Here is a 19,319-nt window from a genome sequence, read left to right on the forward strand (position 1 = left end):
GTCTAGTGGCTGAGTGTATCCCAAGTCTGTCACTATCACCAGACTTATGACTCCGGGTGGTGGGTCATTTCCTATACTTCAGAGTTAGATGTTCCACCTTTGTGCTCTCGTGGAAACTCTCCCCCACATCACACACCATACCCTAGTATTGATTCCTTTTGCCTATAATCAGGTAATTGAGTTTCCACATAAGTCTGACCAAGTAAGTCTTCAGAATGTCCAATTGCGGAAATCTAAACCACATATTATTTTCTTTTTCGAAAAGAGATCATCATTCAGGTCATCATCTAAGGCCAAAAAGAAAAGAAAACAAAACAAACGAAAACTTGCTTGGATTGACTGACTACAGTTATTAAAAGTAAATATGGAAAATGAACCAGACCATGAAAATGTGGAACAGAGCTTCTGTGCCAAGACTACTGAAGAAGGACTGAATAAGTCTTTTAATCTAGAAGCTTCACTTTCAAAATTTTCTAACATAGATCTGGACAAGGAACTGGAATTCAAAAATGATCTGGTAAAAGTTCAACTTTTGTCACGTGATGTTTAAACAAAATATTGGTTAGAGTATACTTTATAACTCAAAAATTGGTCATTTTGCATGGATGTCATACAAAAGGAGTCAATGTACAGCTTTAGATAATGTCACTCTTCATTTGTATAGTTCATTTCAGTTTATGAAATACTTTAATGCGTGTTCTCATTTGAGCTTCACAACACTGAAAATCCATTTTATAAAGGGAGAAACTGAAGTGCAGATTGTAGAACTAGTGGTAGGTTTAGAATTCTTTTTTTTTTAAATTTTTTTTTTAATTGGGGAATATTGGGGAACAGTGTGTTTCTCCAGGGCCCATCAGCTCCAAGACATTGTCCTTCAATCTAGTTGTGGAGGGCACAGCTCAGATCCAAGTCTAGTCGCCATTTTCTATCTTAGTTGCAGGGAGTGCAGCCCATCATCCCATGTGGGAATCGCACCGGCAACCCTGTTGTTCAGAGCTTGCACTCTAACCAACTGAGCCATCTGGCTGCCCCAGATTTAGAATTCTTGTGCAGTGATTTGTTCTCCATTGATTTGTTATTAATAGGTTTTTGTGAATAAACTATTTGTGAATAAATATTCATGAGAATATTTAATGACATTTAATGACCATGAGAACATTTAATTACAAGTTGTTTGACCTAATTATTCTCACCATAATTTATAAAATAACTAAGAAAGGCAATGTCAGACCTTTGTATATTGCTTATGACTTATGTCTCAACTTAGAAAATTAGGGCTTGTCATAAAATGTGCTGTTTGTCATGTCCAAGAAAACAGATGCCAAAGTCCTTCATCAGAAGCTCTCTGGACAGGTTCAATCAGTGCATATTTGTCCTTGATAATCACTGACTACGTGGATAGGAAAGGGACCAATTCTGTAGTCTTTTGACCTGACCTATACTACCAGGGAGTTTTATTGAGTTGGTCGTATGGTCAGTTTGGTAGTATGTTTGTGTCTTAATTGATAGTGGTTCTAATCAATTAAAACACCCTCATGATTATAAGAGGGAAAGCATCATTATGTGAGCATTAATTTCTTTTCTCTATTTAGATTGACGACAAGGAGTTTGATATTCCTCAAGTTGATACTCCTCCGACACTGGAAAGCATACTAAATGAGGTAACTATGTATTAATGATCACTATCTGGTTGTAGCACTGATTTTAATACTTCCGGGTTACCATAATTATAATGTATGTGTCAAGATCTGCACTGGCCAATATGGGAGCCACTAGCCACATGTGGCAATTTAAATTAATTACAATTAAACAAAAATTACAAATTCGCTTCCTCAGTTGTAGAAGGCACATGTTAGGTGCCCAGTCATCCGCCTGGGGCTAGTGGCAACTCTAGTGAACAGCGTAGATACAGAATATTTGTATTGTTGCGGGAAGTTCTGTTGGACAGTGCTGATCTAGACTGAGCTGCTCAAGGGCAGAAGCCATGTCATATTCATCTCTGTGCCCAGTACAACGGCTCATACTTGGTAGATTTTTAAAAGATGTTCTATGAAGTGAGTTGAAATACGAAGTGCATGTCACTTTTAAGATTTATATTGTTTTGATAACGTCGGTGATAGTCAAAGAGCTCATCCTTTGATACTAAAGAGCATCTTCAACCTTGTAATGTGCCTCATCACCCTGCTGTATAAAGAAAACGGAACCTCCATAGTTTATCTTATGAGTGCCATCTCTGTTAAAGACTTTTTCTGAGTTTTCCAATGATATCGTTCTTTTCTGTGTTAGCGATCACACAGGCTTGAGGAAGGGCTTGGTGGAGGTACACATGGGGGAAGTGTGCTGGTTTTATGTGCCCTGCCTCTGCTGACAGTTCTTCAACTCAATTTTCTTGATCTTTTAAAAACTTGCTTAAGACTCACCTTGGAGGTTTTAGCTTCTAATTTGAGAAATATTTTTTAATGCATAAATCTATTTCAGATCCAGAGTTGTGTTTTCTAAAAGATAATGATGCAAAGGTACTGCAATAGAAAGGCCCACTGATCCCATAGCTCCGCATGAGTTGGGCCTTGGTCTTTATTACTGCTTTACCTATGTGTACTACTGTTAGGGTCAGAGCCAACACTTTATAGGATGCAGACTATTTTCTCCGTGAATTGTATCTTTCATTTTTCTCGTATGACTTTTATTTCTATGTGTGTGTGTGTGTGTGTGTGTTTGTGTATATATACGTATACATATATACATATATATACATATATATATATATGCACACACATATATATGTATATGTATATATATATTTTGGGGAGGGCGAAGCTCACACTGGCCCATGCGGGGATCAGACCGGCAACCTTGGTGTTATCAGCACCACGCTCTAGCCAACTGAGCTAACTGGCCATCCCTATTTCTGTTTTTTATATCAGTTAATGTTGCTGTGACTTTGAATATATTTTAACTTCAAAAGTATTATGCATGATCTGTGTTAAGACTTAATACATTTTTAATTTTGACAAAGAAGGCTTTGGTCAATGAGAGACTATCCTCTTACAGTGATATTTATTTATTGGTTTCTAACATAGAGGAAATCTTTCTTTTAGAGATGAAGAGATTGATTTTGTTATCATGGTCTTAATCACATCTCATTTCAATTACCTTACTAAGTGGGAAATAAAAATAACCTTACAGGACTGTGTACAAAGCCCTATTTTACATATTTATATAATGAGGGCAAAGAAAATAATGCTCATATGAGTGAGACTGTAGTTCATAATGAAGGGAAACCATCTTTGCACGATTTACTTATCTACTAATAAGAGTAAGTACAATCATTAATGGCTTACTGAGAAGGTAATGCTCTTCTTAGTAGTAATTTGGGTGCCTTGTGTACTTGGGTGATAGTGTTAGATACTGGGATTATAAAGTACTGTATGACTGTCTCTGACTTTGAGAGAGAAATGGGACTGGAAATTAGCAGCCTTCACACTTCAAAGGAGCTAAACAAGTGGATAAGTGAAAGTAAAAATAATTTAAGTTGTAGAACATTATGAAGACTGTAAGGGAGAAAAGGTATTAAAGAAAATGATTTTTAAAAAGAAAAAATGAAAAGGGCAGAAGTAGAAAATGTAAATATGAGGTGTGATAGAAAAATACAGTGAATGTCTGAAAAAAAATGATGACAATAAAAGACACATTGCCATGTATCCCCCTCGAAATACTCCCTCTTACTTCGAACACACTTATCCCATTGTTCTTGCCACTTTCTGAAGCAGTTCTGGAAGTCTTCTTTCATGAGTGTCTTTAATTATGCTGCTGTGGCTGCCTTGATGTCCTGAATCAGTTCAAATGTTTACCTTTCCTGGTCATTTTGATTTTGGGAAAGAGACAGAAGTTGCATGGTGACAGATCCGGTGAATAAGGTGGATGAGGACACACCGTAATGTTTTTATTTGACAGAAATTTCCATACCAGAAGCAATGTGTGACACGGAACCTTTCCATTGTGATCAACAAATAGCGGTGAATGCTGCTGCTGAGTGCCATCTGATGGTAAGGCAGGGATCTTCAATATGGGAAGCGGTGCATCAAATCTTAGTAATGTGTGATAAGTTTCAACTTGTTCGGTGTAGTCAGTCGGGTGTGAGCTACGGTTGAGAGAAGGTGTGTTTTAAAGTGGGCTGTAAATCATCTTCCATCATGACAACGCTCCCTGTCACACATCACTTCTGGTATATGGCAATTTCTATCAAATGAAAACATTACAGTGTGTCCTCATCCAGCTTATTCCCTGGATCTGGCACCGTGTAACTTCTGGCTCTTCCCCAAAGTCAAAATGATTCAGGACATCGAGGCAGCCATGACAGTGCAACTAAAGACATTCACAAAAGAGGACTTCCAGAACTGCTTCAGAAAGTGGCAAGAATGATGGGGTAAGTGTGTTCGAAGTGAAGGAGAGTATTTTCAAGGGGATTAATGGCAATGTGTCTTTTACTGTAATAAATTTTTTTTATTTAAACCTTTACCGCATTGTTTGATCACACCTTGTAAGTACTTGCTCTAGGATATGTGGGTGGAAATATAGTGTTCATTAATATCATCCTGAAGAGATGCTGGGAAGAAATGGACATCCAAGATATTTTAAAGAATGGAGAGGTAGAGATTACTGGGACATCCAAAATCTCAGAATTTAGGGCACGGAATAATGTTACTAGGCCTTGTCATCCTTTGAAACTGTGTTATCTTTGAGGTTTTTAATTTTGAAATTCGGTTGGCTAACCATAACAACCCCCCATTCCTCTACTTCCATTAAACGTCTTCTTTGATGTCATCAAGACCAAGTCTCTTGATCCTTCCTAGTCTCCCGGTCTCTGAGAGTAGTCCTGTTTCACTTCAGTCCCGTTGTATTGTGCAGTCAGAGATTTCTTCTGAACTTTCTGTTGAAGTATAACATATGTATATAAGAAGCTCCTGTTGTGCCCCTTCTGTACCCAACCCCGGGATAATAACTGTCCTAACTTATACGAGCACTGATTAACTTGCCTGCTTTGAATGTCATATAAATGGAATCATACAGTATGTGCTTTTGGGTGTCTGACTTATCTCCCTCAATATTGTATCTTTAGATTCATTCAGATTTTGCATGTAATTGTTCATCCATTCCCACAGTTTTGTGAAATTATGTATATACCATTATTTATTCATTCTACTGTTAATGGGCGTTTGTGTAATTTCCCTTTTCTGGCTACTATCAAAAGTGGTGCTATGAATATTCTTATTCATGTGTGTATGAGCTATACATACATATACATACGCACAGACATTTCTGTGGGGTATAAACCTAGGAGTAGAATTTCTGGGTCATTAGGTATGGGTATGTTGAGCTTTGGTGGATATTGCCACAAGTTTTTCAAAGTGGTTGTAATAATATATACTTCCAGCAGCAATATATGGGAGTTCTGGTTACCATGTATTCACCAACTTTTGAATTTTTCTCCCTTTTTTACTTATTCTTTCTTGTAGGGGTGTAGTGGTATTACATCATAATTTTAATCTCAATTTCCCTGAAGACTGATGAAAATGGGTATCTTGATATATATTTTGGCCATTTGGATATCTCTTTTGTGAATTGCCTTTTTATCTCTTTGCCACTTTTCTGTTGAATTGTGTCTTTTTTAGAACTTATTATAGGAGCTGTTTATACAGAGGGTGCCAGAAAAATGTATACACATTTTAAGAAAGGTAAAAAACTGTATTAAAATTGTAATACTCAATATATACCATCACGTTGGACTCAATATATGCCGTCGCGTTTGAATACAAGTCACGTTTGACTTCTGCAATTACAAGAGGTGCTCGAAGTGGTTACCATCAGTGTCATTTTAATACAGTTTTTTCCTTTCTTAAAATGTGTATACATTTTTTTTGGCACTGTCTGTATGGAATGGATATACGCCCTTTATTAGATATATGTATTGCAAATATCTTCTTCCATTCTCTGGGTTACTTTTTCATTCTGTTAATGATTTCTTTTGATGATCAGGAGTTCTTAATGTAGTTCAGCTTATTAGGTTTTTCCATTATGGTTAGTTTTTCTGTGTGTCCTATTTTAAGAAAATTTTGCAACTTCCAAGGTCCTGATGATGTTATCTTATTTATTTATTTATTTATTTATTTATTTATTTATTTATTTATTTATTTATTTTTAAATCTTTATTGTCCTACCTTTCACAGTTAGATTTGCAATTCATCTGGGATTTGTGTGTGTGTGATGGTGTGAGGTATGAGCCAGCACCATTTCCTGAAAAGAGTATTCTTTTCTGTGGAGTCACTTTTGTTTTAAGTCAGGTGATTATATATGTAGGCCTGATTCCATTGGTCTTTCTATACTTGCTCCACTATCACATCCTAATGTTTGAACCTTTATAATAGGCCTTGATATCTAGTGGTTTCAATATTCCAGCTTTATTGTTGTTCTTCAAGATTGCCTTCCTAATTCTTGGTCTTTTGCATGTGCGTTATAGAATCACGTTATTAGTTTACACACACACACACACACACCAGCTGAAATTTAATAGTAAATTGTACACTTCAGTTTGGGAGAATTGATATCTCTACTGTGTAGCTACTAATTTTAAATTCAGCCTTACTGATACCCTCAATTCTGTTTTTTCCTTCACTTTTCCTTTGACTTATCCTGTAAGTTCTCAACCCTGGCTTAATTTAGCTGATCTGTTTTCTTTGATCATGTCCCTAGGCTGCTTAAGAAAATCAAATGAGATTCTGATTGACTCCCTTGTTTAAGACCTTTGTGCTATAGTTCTTATTTCTAAATTATTTCTTTTCCCTTTTCCTACAGCAGTTCCAATCTTGAACAGCTTTCAAGGAATATGATATTAATATCTCCTTGGTAATCCTAACACTGTTCTTAGCAGATTTGTGTGTGGAGGTACATGAAATGCAGTTGGAAATATGGGCCTAAACATCAAGAGAAATGCCAATACTGAAGATACAGATTTTGGAGTCATTAGCATGACATGAGACTTGAGGCTATAGGTATGGATTAGCTTGTTCATATAGGAAGTGTGTGGAGTAGGAAGAGAAGAGAGCTAAGCATCTAATCTGGGGAACAACATTTAAAGGTTGAGCTGAGGAGAAAATAGAGAACATTGCCTGATAGAAGAGGCCACATAAGCTGGAAGAGTACCAGAAAAAGAGATGCTCTGGAAACCATGGGAAGAGGAAGTTTCGAGAAGTAGGGAGTGGTCAGTGGTGTTAACTGCATAGAGGTCAAGAGCATGCTGACTGAAAATGGATTTGGCTAGGAGTTTCAGCAAAGGTAGTAGTTCGTAGCTAGTAATAGGTGGAGAAAGTGGAGATAATGAGTATGGAATGTTTTCTTAAGAACATTGATGGAAATGCTAAGGCAGAAGGCAATCCAGCTGAAGGAGGAGGTATGATCAGAACATTTTTCTTTAATGTCTGTCACTCAGAATCCACTTGTTCAAAGATAAACTCCTTATTCTGCTTTATCTGCTATTCTTCTACTTTCTTATCTCAATTAGTTGTATCCTTTTGTCTAGTTGCTCAAGCTGGAAACCTTGGAATCTTTTTCTTTTTTTTAAAAGATTTTTATTGGGGAAGGGGAACAGGACTTTATTGGGGAACAGTGTGTACTTCCAGGACTTTTTCCAAGTCAAGTTGTTGTCCTTTCAATCTTAGTTGTGGAGGGTGCCATTCAGCTTCAGGTTGTTGTCCTTTCAATCTTAGTTGTGGAGGGCACAGCTCAGCTCCAGGTCCAGTTGCTGCTGTTAGTTGCAGGGGGTGCAGCCCACCATCCCTTGTGGGAGTCGAACCGGCAACCTTGTGGTTGAGAGCCCACTGGCCCATGTGGGAATCGAACCGGCAGCCTGAAGAGTTAAGAGCACGGAGCTCCAACCGCCTGAGCCAGGCCGGCCCCAACCTTGGAATCTTTGACTTCTTCTTTAACCCCTTACCCCCTCCAGTCAATGGTAACCAGGGACTTAGGATTTTTATGTCAGTAATGTCTCTTTCATTATACCTTCCCTTGACCTCTTCTGTTGCATTCCTAGGCTGGACTTTCCTCTCTTTCCTTGACATTACAATAGCCTTCTTACTGGTTCTTAATAGTCTCCCTGCCTCCGTTTTCCCCTCTGTCCTCATCCATCTTCACACTGCCTCATTTATGTTTCTAAAACATTGTTCCCATCATGTGTGTCCACTTAAAAAATCTCAGTTGGCTTCCCACTGCTCAGTATATATAGTGTACTAAATCATTAAATAAATGGGTACTAATTATATGTCAGGCATTGTACCAGGTGCTAGGGATACAGTTATGGGCAAGATAGACATGGGCCCTTCTGTCATCTAGCTTAATGGAATATAAGGTTTTTTATAGTTCAGGTCCTAGTTTTTCTTTCTGGGATCACCTCCAACTCCTACTCACATATTCCAATCATTTTGGACTACTTCTTTTTCCCTGGGCAAAAATCGATATTATGAAATCACTGTGTTTCCACTTGCTATTTCCAACCCAGAATGCTTTTCTTGTGTCTGCTTGTCATGTTTTCATCGTATGCTATTTATAGTCAGGTGGTATTTGTTTTCTTCTAGTTAGCCTTGGCTCTTAACTAGTAAAGCATCTATACAGATTTGAATTTTAAGAAGTATTCTGCAGCTAACAATAATCTGCAAAACTGCTCCTGCTTCTTCCTCCTACAAGAAAGAAATTTTTAGAGTGAACTCTTTGTAGAAGGAGATAATCTATCTAGAGTTGAAATTTAATTCTGTACTATGCCTCTCTGGTCAATAACAGTGCATGGAAAAGAGGTGAAAGCAGAAATAAGCATGTGAATGTTTTGGAGAAACCCATTGATGCTCTGACTGATCTCATAGAGATTTGGAATTTGGAATTTATTGATCTATATTCTTCCAACTTAGACTGATGATGAAGAAGAGTCTTTTGTTCTCGAGGATCCTACATTGTTAAACATTGATACTATTGATTCTCACTCCTATGATACTTCATCTGTGGCAAGTTCAGACAGTGGTGACAGGACCAACTTGAAAAGGTAAGTATATAGTCATTTAAATCACACTTGCATATGGTTGAAATATTTGATCATTTAAGATGTAAATATCTCTTTATAGTACAGTGTGGTCTGCTGAAGCCCTGCATAGGAAGTAGAAGGCCTACTTGGGTGGAAATAATATGCTTATTAGACCCTAAAAAGTTTGACATTGTTGAGGGGAGAGGATAAAAAGGTGGATGCCATGACCAGTGTCTTGTGTACCCTCAGTAGGAAGCCATAATAACAGCCAGGGACTCCCAGAAGCAGTAGAGCCCTTGGAGGGAGCACAGATTAAACTTGGCACAGTAGTTTACTTCACCACTCTTCTGTTGCCTGCCCTCCTCACCCCTCCTTCCCACTCTAAGGTCAGCTCCAGCGTTCCTTCATCTTCTTGGAATGGATTCAGAGGAGAGTAACAAAGATGATTAAAGATTTGGGAAAAGGACTTCTAACCCTAAATAAGTTCATTTTGGCTGCTTTTCATCTTCCAAATTCTTGGAGAGCACATGAAAAGGAAAGAGAATTGGAGGAAGCATAATGTAAATACTTCATTGAATTCATGTGTAACTTTAAAGTTGATAAAGTTGTCTTTGTATTTTTCCTTTTTTCTTAAATTTTGCCGCTATCAGTGCTGTCTTCTTTAGGTTGTCAGCTCTTATGGGATAGGGGCTATTGCTGGATGTATTAACCTGTTCATTACTATTTCCTACAAATAGATAACTTAAATTTTTTTTCAGCTTTTTTGAGATATAATTGACATACAACATTGTATAGATTTAAGGTATACAATGTGATTCTTTGATATGCATATATATTGTGAAATGATTACCATGATAGGGTTAGTTAACACCTCGATCACCTCACATAATTGCCATTTCTTTTTGTGATGAGAACATTTAATAAGATCCACTCTCTAAGCAACTTTCAAGTGTATAATACTATTGTTAGCTATAGTTATGCTGTACATTAGACCCCCAGAACTTATTCATCTTATAACTGGAAGTTTATACCCTTTGATCAATATCTCTTCATTTCCCCCACTCCCCAGACCCTGGCAACTACTATTCTATTCTCTGTTTCTATGACGTTGGCATTTTTAGATTCCACATTTGAGATCGTACAGTATTTATCTTTCTCTGTCTGACTTATTTCACGCAGCTTAATGCCCTCAGGGTCCATCTATGTTGTTACAAATGGCAGGATTTCCTACTTTCTCATGGTTGAATAATATTCCTTGGGTGTGTGTGTGTGTGTGTGTGTGTGTGTGTGTGTGTATGTGTGTGTGTATACCACATCTTCTTTATCCATTCATCTGTAGATGGACAGTTAGGTTGTTTCTATGTCTTGGTGATTGTGAATAATGCTGCAATGAACATGGGAGTACAGATGTTTCTTTGACATAGTGGTTTCATTTCCTTTGGTATTATACCCAGAGATAGGATTGCTGGGTCATATAGTAGTTCTATTTTTAATTTTTTTGAGGAACATTCATACTGTTTTCCATAATGGCTGTACTAATTTATATTCCTGCCAACAGTACGTGAGTGTTCCCTTTTCTCTAGATCCTCACCAACACTTACTTGTCTTTTTGATAATAGCCATCCTAACTGGTGTGGTTTTGATTTTTATTTTCCTGGTGATTAGTGATGTTGGAGCATCTTTTCATGTACCTGTTGGCCATCTATATGTCTTTTTTGGAAAAATGTCTATTCAGGTCCTCTGCCCATTTTTTTAATGTGGATTTTTTTTTTTTTTTTTTTTGCGTAGAGTTGTAAGAGTTCCTTATATATTTTGGATATTAACCCTCATCAGATAGATGGTTTTCAGATATTTTCTCCTATTCTGTAGGTTGCCTTTTCCTTTTGTTGAATATTTCGTTTGCTCTGCAAAAGCTTTTTAGTTTGATGTAGTCCTATTTATTTATATTTGCTTTTGTTGCTTGTGCTTTTGGTGTCATACACAAAATGCTGTTTGCCAAAACCAGTCAACAAACTTTTCCCCTATGTTTTCTTCTATGAGTTTTATGATTTCAGGTCTTATGTTTAAATCTTTAATCCATTTAATCCATTTAATTTTTGTGAGTGGTATAAGAAGGGGTATAATTTATTCTTCTGCATGTGATCATCCAGTTTTCCCAACACCATTTATTGGGGAGAGTATTCTTTCCCCATCGATTATTCTTGGCTCCTTTGTCAAATACTAGTTGACCATATATGCAAGTGTTTATTTCTGGGCTCTCAATTCTGTTCCATTGGTTTATGTGTCTGTTTTTATGCCAGTACCATACTGTTTTGACTACTGTAGCTTTGTAATAGACTTTGAAATCAGGAAGTATGATGCCTCCAGCTTTGTTCCTCTTTCTCAAGATTACTTTGGCTAATTGGGGTCAGTCGCAATTCTATATATTAACAATAAAATGTCTAAAAAAGTAATAAAACAATTCCATTTACAATAGCATCAAAAAGAATAAAGTACTCAGGAATAAGTTTAATCAAGGAGGTGAAAGATCTATACACTGAAAATTATAAGACAGTGATGAAATAAGTGAAGACACAAATAAATGGAAAGAGATCCCATGTTAATAGATAAATACCATTAAAATGTCCATACTACCCAAAGCAATATATATAGATTCAGTGCAATCCCTATCAAAATCCCAATGACATTTTTCAGAAATAAACAATCCTAAAATTTGTATGGAAACACCATAAATTAAATGTTTTTGATGATATGGTCACTACCCGCTTAAAAGTTACGGTGTCTTCTTTTTGCCTATATGATGTCAGAATTCTTTTGCATGGCACCAGTCTGGACGCTGTGTACCATTTTGACTTAATCTCTAAGCTCTCCCACTCCCATCCTCCCGGTTCATGCCTTTTGTGGACTCACATTCCCCCCACACACTGTGTACCTTTGCATCTTTATATTTCTGCTCATGCTTTTTTGTAGCCTGACAGACTCCTAGTTATCCATCCAGGCCAGATCTGACGTTCCTCTCTTTTCTGTAGCTGTCCCTGATGTCCCCCCAATAAACAAGGATTAAACTCTTCTTTATTTCATTTCTATAGGGCTTTATTCATTTTTCTTTTCTAACATTTATCCTTTAAGAGTGAGTTTCTTCTTAGTTCGTCTGACTAGGCTATGAAGTCCTTGAAAGTAGGAAGCTTGACTTTTATTATTTTTGTATCTCCAGAGTATACTTTTAGTCACACAGAGTAGGAACTCAACATTTGGTAAAAGTTTAAAAATTATTTTTTGTATGATGATGAGTAGGGTGAGTAGAAGGAGTGGTTAGTAGGAGCGGTAGAGGATGAGTAATGAGGGGGGAATTTTAGGTGGTTGGTTGAAGAATGAGAGGTTGGTTATAGGCAGGAAGAGGGCAAGAAAGGTGGGCAAGTGTGGCAGGCTGGGAGAAGTGGTGCAGACACGGAGGGCAGGAGGAATGCTCTATAGGCAATCTTCTAGTGAGTAGTAGACTCCCTTGCTATATTACTTAAGGTGGGCAAGGAACAGTTTGGATCAGTGAAGAAAGAATGACAGTTTTATTTTCCTGCTTGTGCTTCTCTGAGGTTCAAAGTGGATGTAGTACAACATTTAATGTGGGGCAGTTAGACTCTTTATACCTCTTTGGAAAACAGAGCTCACCAATAACACACAGTGGTTTTTTTCCTGCTTTCCTTATTTTTATGAGTTTTTTTTCCTTTCAAAGCTTAAGAACCTGCCTTTTAAATTTGTTTCTGTTCGTAAATGTTTTCTTTGCTTTTTAGGAAGAAGAAACTGCCTGATTCTTTTTCGCTCCATGGATCAGTTATGCGACATTCACTTTTGAAGGGGATTTCTGCTCAGATAGTGTCTGCAGCTGTAAGTATTTTGTTCTCTTCCCCCTGCTTTATAACCTGCGATGGCATAATGAAGCAGGAATGAGCGGAAAACAAAGCACAGCACTTCTCTTGGCCTGAGGCTTAAAAAAATAGAATCTGGCTTCATGAGTTTCGTGTGATTATTTTTGACTCATAAGATCTGGCTACACATCTTGACACAGAAATTAGTGCAGCCATGAAATGAAGGTCTGCTCAGAGTCTCGGGTGTGCCTAAACGAAATATGGCAGCAAGCCTAAAAGAAACACTATCTGCCTTTTCTTCAAATTCCTTTTCAGTTTAGTTGCCATCGTGTGTATTTGGTTGAGGTAGAGTGTTTGTTTTTTTAGTCTTTTCATATGGAGAAATGATTGTTCAGAATCTTTTACAACTGAGTTATTTATTTCATAATTCACAAAGTCTTTTCATGTACCTTATTTCATTTACTCTTACAACTTTGAAAGTAGGGAAAGCCATGTCCTATTTTCAAATGAGAAGGCAGGCTTAGAGAGGTGATATTAACTTGTCTTACATCATTGGGTTAGGAGATAGCAGAACAATTACTCAAAATTGGGTTTTCTGGGTCTCAGTCTCGTGTTCTTTGTTGTGAAATGGAGGTGTTATCGGTGAATGTGGCCAGTGTATAATGGCTGAAACAGAATATCTGTGGTCTCTTTTGAAAATGATTTAGAGCACTAGGTTAATGCAAAAATATTTAATAGTTCATTGAGATAATAGATGCTGATTCTGGTATGTTTTGTATGTAAAATAATCTTTGACCTCAAAGCCTATAGTTTTATGTAATTTTTCAATTTTAGTATAGTTTTTCAATTTTGGTTTTCTGAATTTAATATATACATTCTGTTTATAATATTGTTATTAATAGTAATACTAATAACAGATTGCTACCCCAAGAACTTTGATGTGTTTTTATGTTCTTTGCATGAAGTTTAATTGGTATTTTGCATATTCAGTTTGGACAAAATTTTGATTTTTCAGGAGGGTAAGAGATTGATACAGAAGTGGCATTATGACACCAAAACCACATTGCAGTTTTCAGGTTTATTAAAGAAAGCTCTTTTTGCAGATGCCAAAAGACAAAAAAAAAAGGAAAAAAAGAAAGTAAGAAATAAAAAACAGAGAGAGAGGGAGGGAGGGGGAGAGCGAGAGCGAGAGTGAGCGAGGGAGAGAGAGAGGGAGAGAGAGAGGGAGAGAGAGGGAGAGAGAGGGAGAGAACAGGCAAGAGAGAGCAATCTCTGTGGGCAATTGATATACCAGCTCATATATCATGAAGTCAATTTAAATAGAGAGATAGTCAAGCAAGGGAGGAAACCTGGGCAATTGTCCTTCCTCTTTTAGGTGGAGAGTAACTCATATTTGCTAGAATGGGAACCACCTGTTGAGGATTACATTTCCATGACGTTTTCTGAATTTAATCCTTATGTAGGTGATGAAATTCATTCCTTTCAAAATCAAAATGAACCAGAACAGTCATTTGACCCACCTGTGTAGTTTAAAAATATTTTGAATAATGGAGACTGAACTAAAACTCAGACACTGAACAATGATTAGATAAATCTGTTATTTAAAAGGATTTCTTCTCCCTCTTGAAAAGGAGGGAAAAATTCTAATAAATCCCAGAGTGTTTGCATTCTCTTCTTATTTCATTGCTATGGCTGAGCTCCTGTGGTATGTAAAATGAAAACTGCTTTTCCTGGGACAGTTTTCATCCTCTGCCTTCCTACTTTGGGATTACCAGCGCAATTTAAATCGTATGCTTTTCTGTGATGGTTGGTTTATGAACATGTGAAAACTAGTTATATTTTGGGGTGTATCTCCTGAATAGTTGCTGAGTAGTGCCTTCAGCCATGTGGACAGTGATGCTCGCAGGGCCGCCTCGGGCCTTGATCATCAGGGCTTTTGTCATCCGTACCTGGAGAACACTCACGAAAGATGAACTTTCGGAGTTGGGAACCTCATTGTTTAATTTTGGAAGGCTCTTCAAAGTGATGTGACATGTGATTGTATTTAAAATGAATTCAAATGAATTTTTAAATGACATTTGTCATTTGTATGATTACCTAAGATAAAAGAGATACCTTACCATAGTGTTTTTTTCAAAATGTGCCTAATGCATAAGAATCTCCTGGGGTGCTTATTTCCTGGCACCACCCCAGGCCTACTCACTTGGACTCTCTAGCAGGGTAGCATAGGGAGCGGCAGTTTAACAGGGATTCTGGCGATTCTAATACACGCTGGCTTTTGAGCACCACGACCCCAAGATGTTGCAACATCAGTACTAAAATTCTGTAATCTCTAAAGTACTTCCCATGTCTGTGGGTTTTTTTAGCTCTTCAAGTTAGTTGACTTCTGGTTTCATTATGCAGGTTTCATTTTGAATCTCCTTTATGACGTTCATCTGCTGTCTCTTTTTTTTTCCTATCTGGGACACAAATCAATCATTTACCAAATATTTGTTGCATGCTTCGTGATTGTGGAGCATTGTGCTAGGCAAGCTTTATGCACGCACATATCCACGCAAAGCTGGTGTGTCCTGCTGCCCAGGATCTTGTACACAGCAGACTTGGTGATTGTTCCTTATTCCCATGCAGTGAAGAAAGTTTAAGTTAGTTCCTGGGATGCTCTGTAAAACTGGATAAAACAGATTCTGCCTTCTGAGAGATTATGATAACTAACTGACCATATCGCTAGGGACAGACAGAGAAAAGAAATGTAGACGTGATATAAAGAGCCTGGCCTGGGACTTGGAAGCCCTGAGTTTGAGACATAGTTCTACTATTTGCTGAATAATCTTGGGCAAGTCATTTAAGCTCTCTGAAATTTCTATTAATCTGGAAAATCCTAATCCTACCTGTTTTATCTACCTCTCCCGGTTTGAAAATCAAGTAGTGTAATATATGTATGTGAAAGGTCTTTGCTAATACGGTGGTAATTATTGTAAGCCATTACTATTATTTAAAGCTATAGAAGCATCAAATAGATAGCCTTACTTTTATATGATACTTTACATTTAGTTTGATCCTCAGGACAACTCATTGAGGTAGATAGGGCAGTATATGCTATTTCCTTGAACAGATGAGGAGACTAATATCCAGAAGGGTTAGGTGATTTTCCCAAGGTGATACAGTTACTGGTAAGGAGTTGGAACTAGCACTTAATTTATAATTTTCTTATGCTTGAGTACTGACTGAATATACCCTGCTCAGCTTTTGTTGAGAGGTTATTGCATAGTCTCCTGGATAAGAAGCTCCTACTTAGAGTAAGAATATCTTTAGCATATGTTTGCCTTTTTAAAAACCTTTATGTACTCCTTCCCTTTTGACTCATAGTATTTATGCTTTATTCACATTATTGAAAATGCAACCTCTTTCCTCTTTTCCTGTACATTTTCATTTATAATCAGTACCTCTCTTGAAGTATCTCTTGCTCTTTATATTTTGTTGGTATGCAAGTACATATACAACTTCTGTAGTTTCTCTTAGTTGGGAGCAAAAACGAAGGTTCTACCTCTTCTCTGAATTGACTTGGATCAAAGTATATGTAAAGAGCAGCCTTATATCATTTTCTGTTTTATAATGAGAGTATCTTTTCAAGTACTTTTTTTGTTCTAAATTTCATTTAGGACAAAGTAGATGCTGGCTTGCCTACAGCAATTGTAAGTATACTTTAAATAATCCTTTAAAGGTAAGCTTTTTATTTGATTGGGTTTTTTTAAAACATTTATTCCTCTAATGTTTAAAGTAATTACCTAAATTATTGTGATAATAAATTTATAAGTCATTTATTGCCAGTAATCAGGTTTAAAATTTATCCATGTTGAATGTTCTCTTTCTAGTGTATTGTTACTGTCAAGCTGTTGTTTGGGAAGTGTATAGTGGAATAACGATTAGCACTTTGCAGGGTTATTTGTGTATGGTTCTACACTGGCCAAATAAATTTGCTCCTTCTGTGATTTGGCCTCCCTTTGGTTAGAGGGAGTGTAAAATAGTATTTGGTAAAATCACTTTGTGGTAAATGGTACATTTAACAGCTTTGAACTCGATTGCCAAGCTGGCTAAGTCAGTCTGTGGAGTGATTATAGAGAACTGGGGCATGTTGGAAGCACACTAGTGCCCTCTTTTCCCGACTACTTCTAGCTGCCTCCTGTAGCTTTCTTATTAGTTAGTTAATTGGTGAGGAAGTTGGCTGAATTTTGAACATTTCTAGTGCCTTTTGGCTCTTGGGACTAAACTAGAGAAGAGCTTTCTAATCTCTTCTCCACACCTCATAGGAGGTTCTTGGTTGGGTAGCATAAGTGCCTCTTACTTTGTCTGGACCCTTGAGTTTTTAAAAAATTGCTTTAGAGGAAGGTAAGTGTCATGTTTTTGCCTATAATGTTGAAAACGTGTATTTTGATATCGTTACCCTCAGACTAAATTTAGAGGGATTCCCAGAAATAAAATGCCCTGCGTTTCATTTCTCATTTTGCTTCCTAGATGAAATTGTCCTTATTTGTAATAGTTGGTATGTCATCTGGTGCCTAAAGGAAGGAAAACCAGCAAATTCAACTCTGCTTATTTCAAGATCCTTGATGTAATATCTTAAAACATAATCTCCCCTTTTGTTCTCAGGCAGTATCCAGTCTGATAGCAGTGGGTACATCTCATGGATTGGCCTTAATATTTGGTAAATTTTCTGAATACTTTATTTTAAATATTAAGTATCCTTTTGGATTTATAATGTCCTTTAATCATAGTTTATATTGTGAACTTTATTTTCCTGGAAAGGACTTGAAAAGTAACAGTCAATATTTTTGTAGTTAAAAATTACTTGACTCAGATTCATTTTGTTTCTTGTTGCAAGTTTTATTTATGAGTTTATAAGCTATCATATCTGTTGACTCTCTGCAGACCTAGACAAAAAGAATATAAAGTTGAAAGGGTTGTCATCTTGTCTGCCTCCACTTGGTGGTGGTGGGGGTGGTTTTTGATCCTAAATCATATCTGAGTAATAGGTATTCTAGAAGATCTTTAGGAAAGAGGTTTCCAGGCATTCTCAATAATTTTCTCTCACTGTCAATAAACTCTTTTTTCATTTCCACTGAAATCCCTCTAATATGAAAAAAGGTTTTAGTGCATAATCACATTTTTCTTGGTTGAGAAGATAATTAGTTTCATTTGTATGGTAGAGTTAGTCTTAAGTATTTTCTTATTTTTTTCTATCTGAGACAAAATAACCATAGTCTTTGGTTCTGAATTCAATACTATGACCAGAATATTTTGTTCTGTTTTTTAATTAAAAAACTATTAGATAATATTTTTCTGTCATTTTTGTGTTCTTCTCTGGATCTTAAGTTTTTTTCATCTCTCTTAACCGGAATTCCTGATGATAATGTATTTCATTAAGGAATCTACAGGATATCGTATAAGGATTACCTGGGAATACTTTAACAGCAGAACCACAATTTGACCTTTGCGGGCATTACATGTTTATTTACCATAGTGGTTATTTTTCCCTTGTTTTAGAGCAATATGACTTCCTGTTTATAAAATTTTCTGTTATGCCAAAAGCCTTATTTATTCATGTGGTTTTCACACCTAGTCTTTTCAAAGGTGATTGATTTAAATAAAATAGTTTTATTGTTTGGAGATGACAAGAATGGAAATAATGCAATTCTCCAGAGAACTATAGAATTGATTCTTTAAATAAGTTTTTTTTAATTCCCAAATTGAGATGTGTTCCTAATAGAAAACTTAGAAAACATAGGTAAGCAGAAGGTTGAAATATAAAATACCAAATTCTTCCATGCAGGAATAGTCCCTAATATTTTTGTATAGCCTTCCAATCTGTGTGTGTGTGTGTGTGTGTGTGTGTGTGTGTGTGTGTGTGTACATCCATATACCAATATGGGATCATACAATTTGTAACCTGCTTTTTCATTATAATGAACGTCTTTCTGTATAATTATATATTTATCTGTAACATCATTTTTAATGGCTACATAGTATTTTTTTAAAAATGGACTCACCATAATTTACTTAACCATTTCCTACTATAAGATATTTAGGTTGTTTCTAAACAAATAGGATAGTAATGGACATCTTTGTTACTACATTTTTGTGCACATGATTATTTCATTAAGACAGATTTGTAAAAGTGGATTTCCCGGGGTTAGGGTGTGAACATTTTAACCACTTCTGATGTGTATTGCCTAATTACCTTCTAGAAAGTTTTACCAGCTTGCTCTCCTATCAGGTGTAGGAATGCTTGTTTTTCCTATGGCTCCATACTTAGTGTTGGATTGATAGAATTTGGGGAAAGGGTTTTAAAAGGTCTTTTAGTGCATCCCGTTATTTTACATGTGAGGTGATTGAGA

General features: G+C 36.6%; 1 protein-coding gene across 4 annotated transcripts in view; it reads left to right on the forward strand.

Annotated features, from left to right (window-relative positions):
- VPS8 (VPS8 subunit of CORVET complex) overlaps positions 1–19,319 on the forward strand; it is a 233,582-nt gene that overhangs the window by 13,471 nt on the left and 200,792 nt on the right. For all 4 annotated transcript variants that reach the window (XM_019735832.3, XM_074328957.2, XM_074328952.2 and 1 more), the window contains exons 2-7: positions 266–517; positions 1,593–1,661; positions 8,955–9,085; positions 12,853–12,946; positions 16,587–16,619; positions 17,575–17,629. In XM_019735832.3, coding sequence (XP_019591391.3) covers positions 365–517; positions 1,593–1,661; positions 8,955–9,085; positions 12,853–12,946; positions 16,587–16,619; positions 17,575–17,629 — 535 coding nt within the window. In that variant the 5' untranslated portion in view covers positions 266–364. The remainder of the gene's footprint in view (positions 1–265; positions 518–1,592; positions 1,662–8,954; positions 9,086–12,852; positions 12,947–16,586; positions 16,620–17,574; positions 17,630–19,319) is intronic.

Source organism: Rhinolophus sinicus, chromosome 17 (genome assembly GCF_057876585.1).
Source record: "Rhinolophus sinicus isolate RSI-liver-muscle chromosome 17, RSI-T2T, whole genome shotgun sequence".
NCBI classification, from domain to species: Eukaryota; Metazoa; Chordata; class Mammalia; order Chiroptera; family Rhinolophidae; genus Rhinolophus; species Rhinolophus sinicus.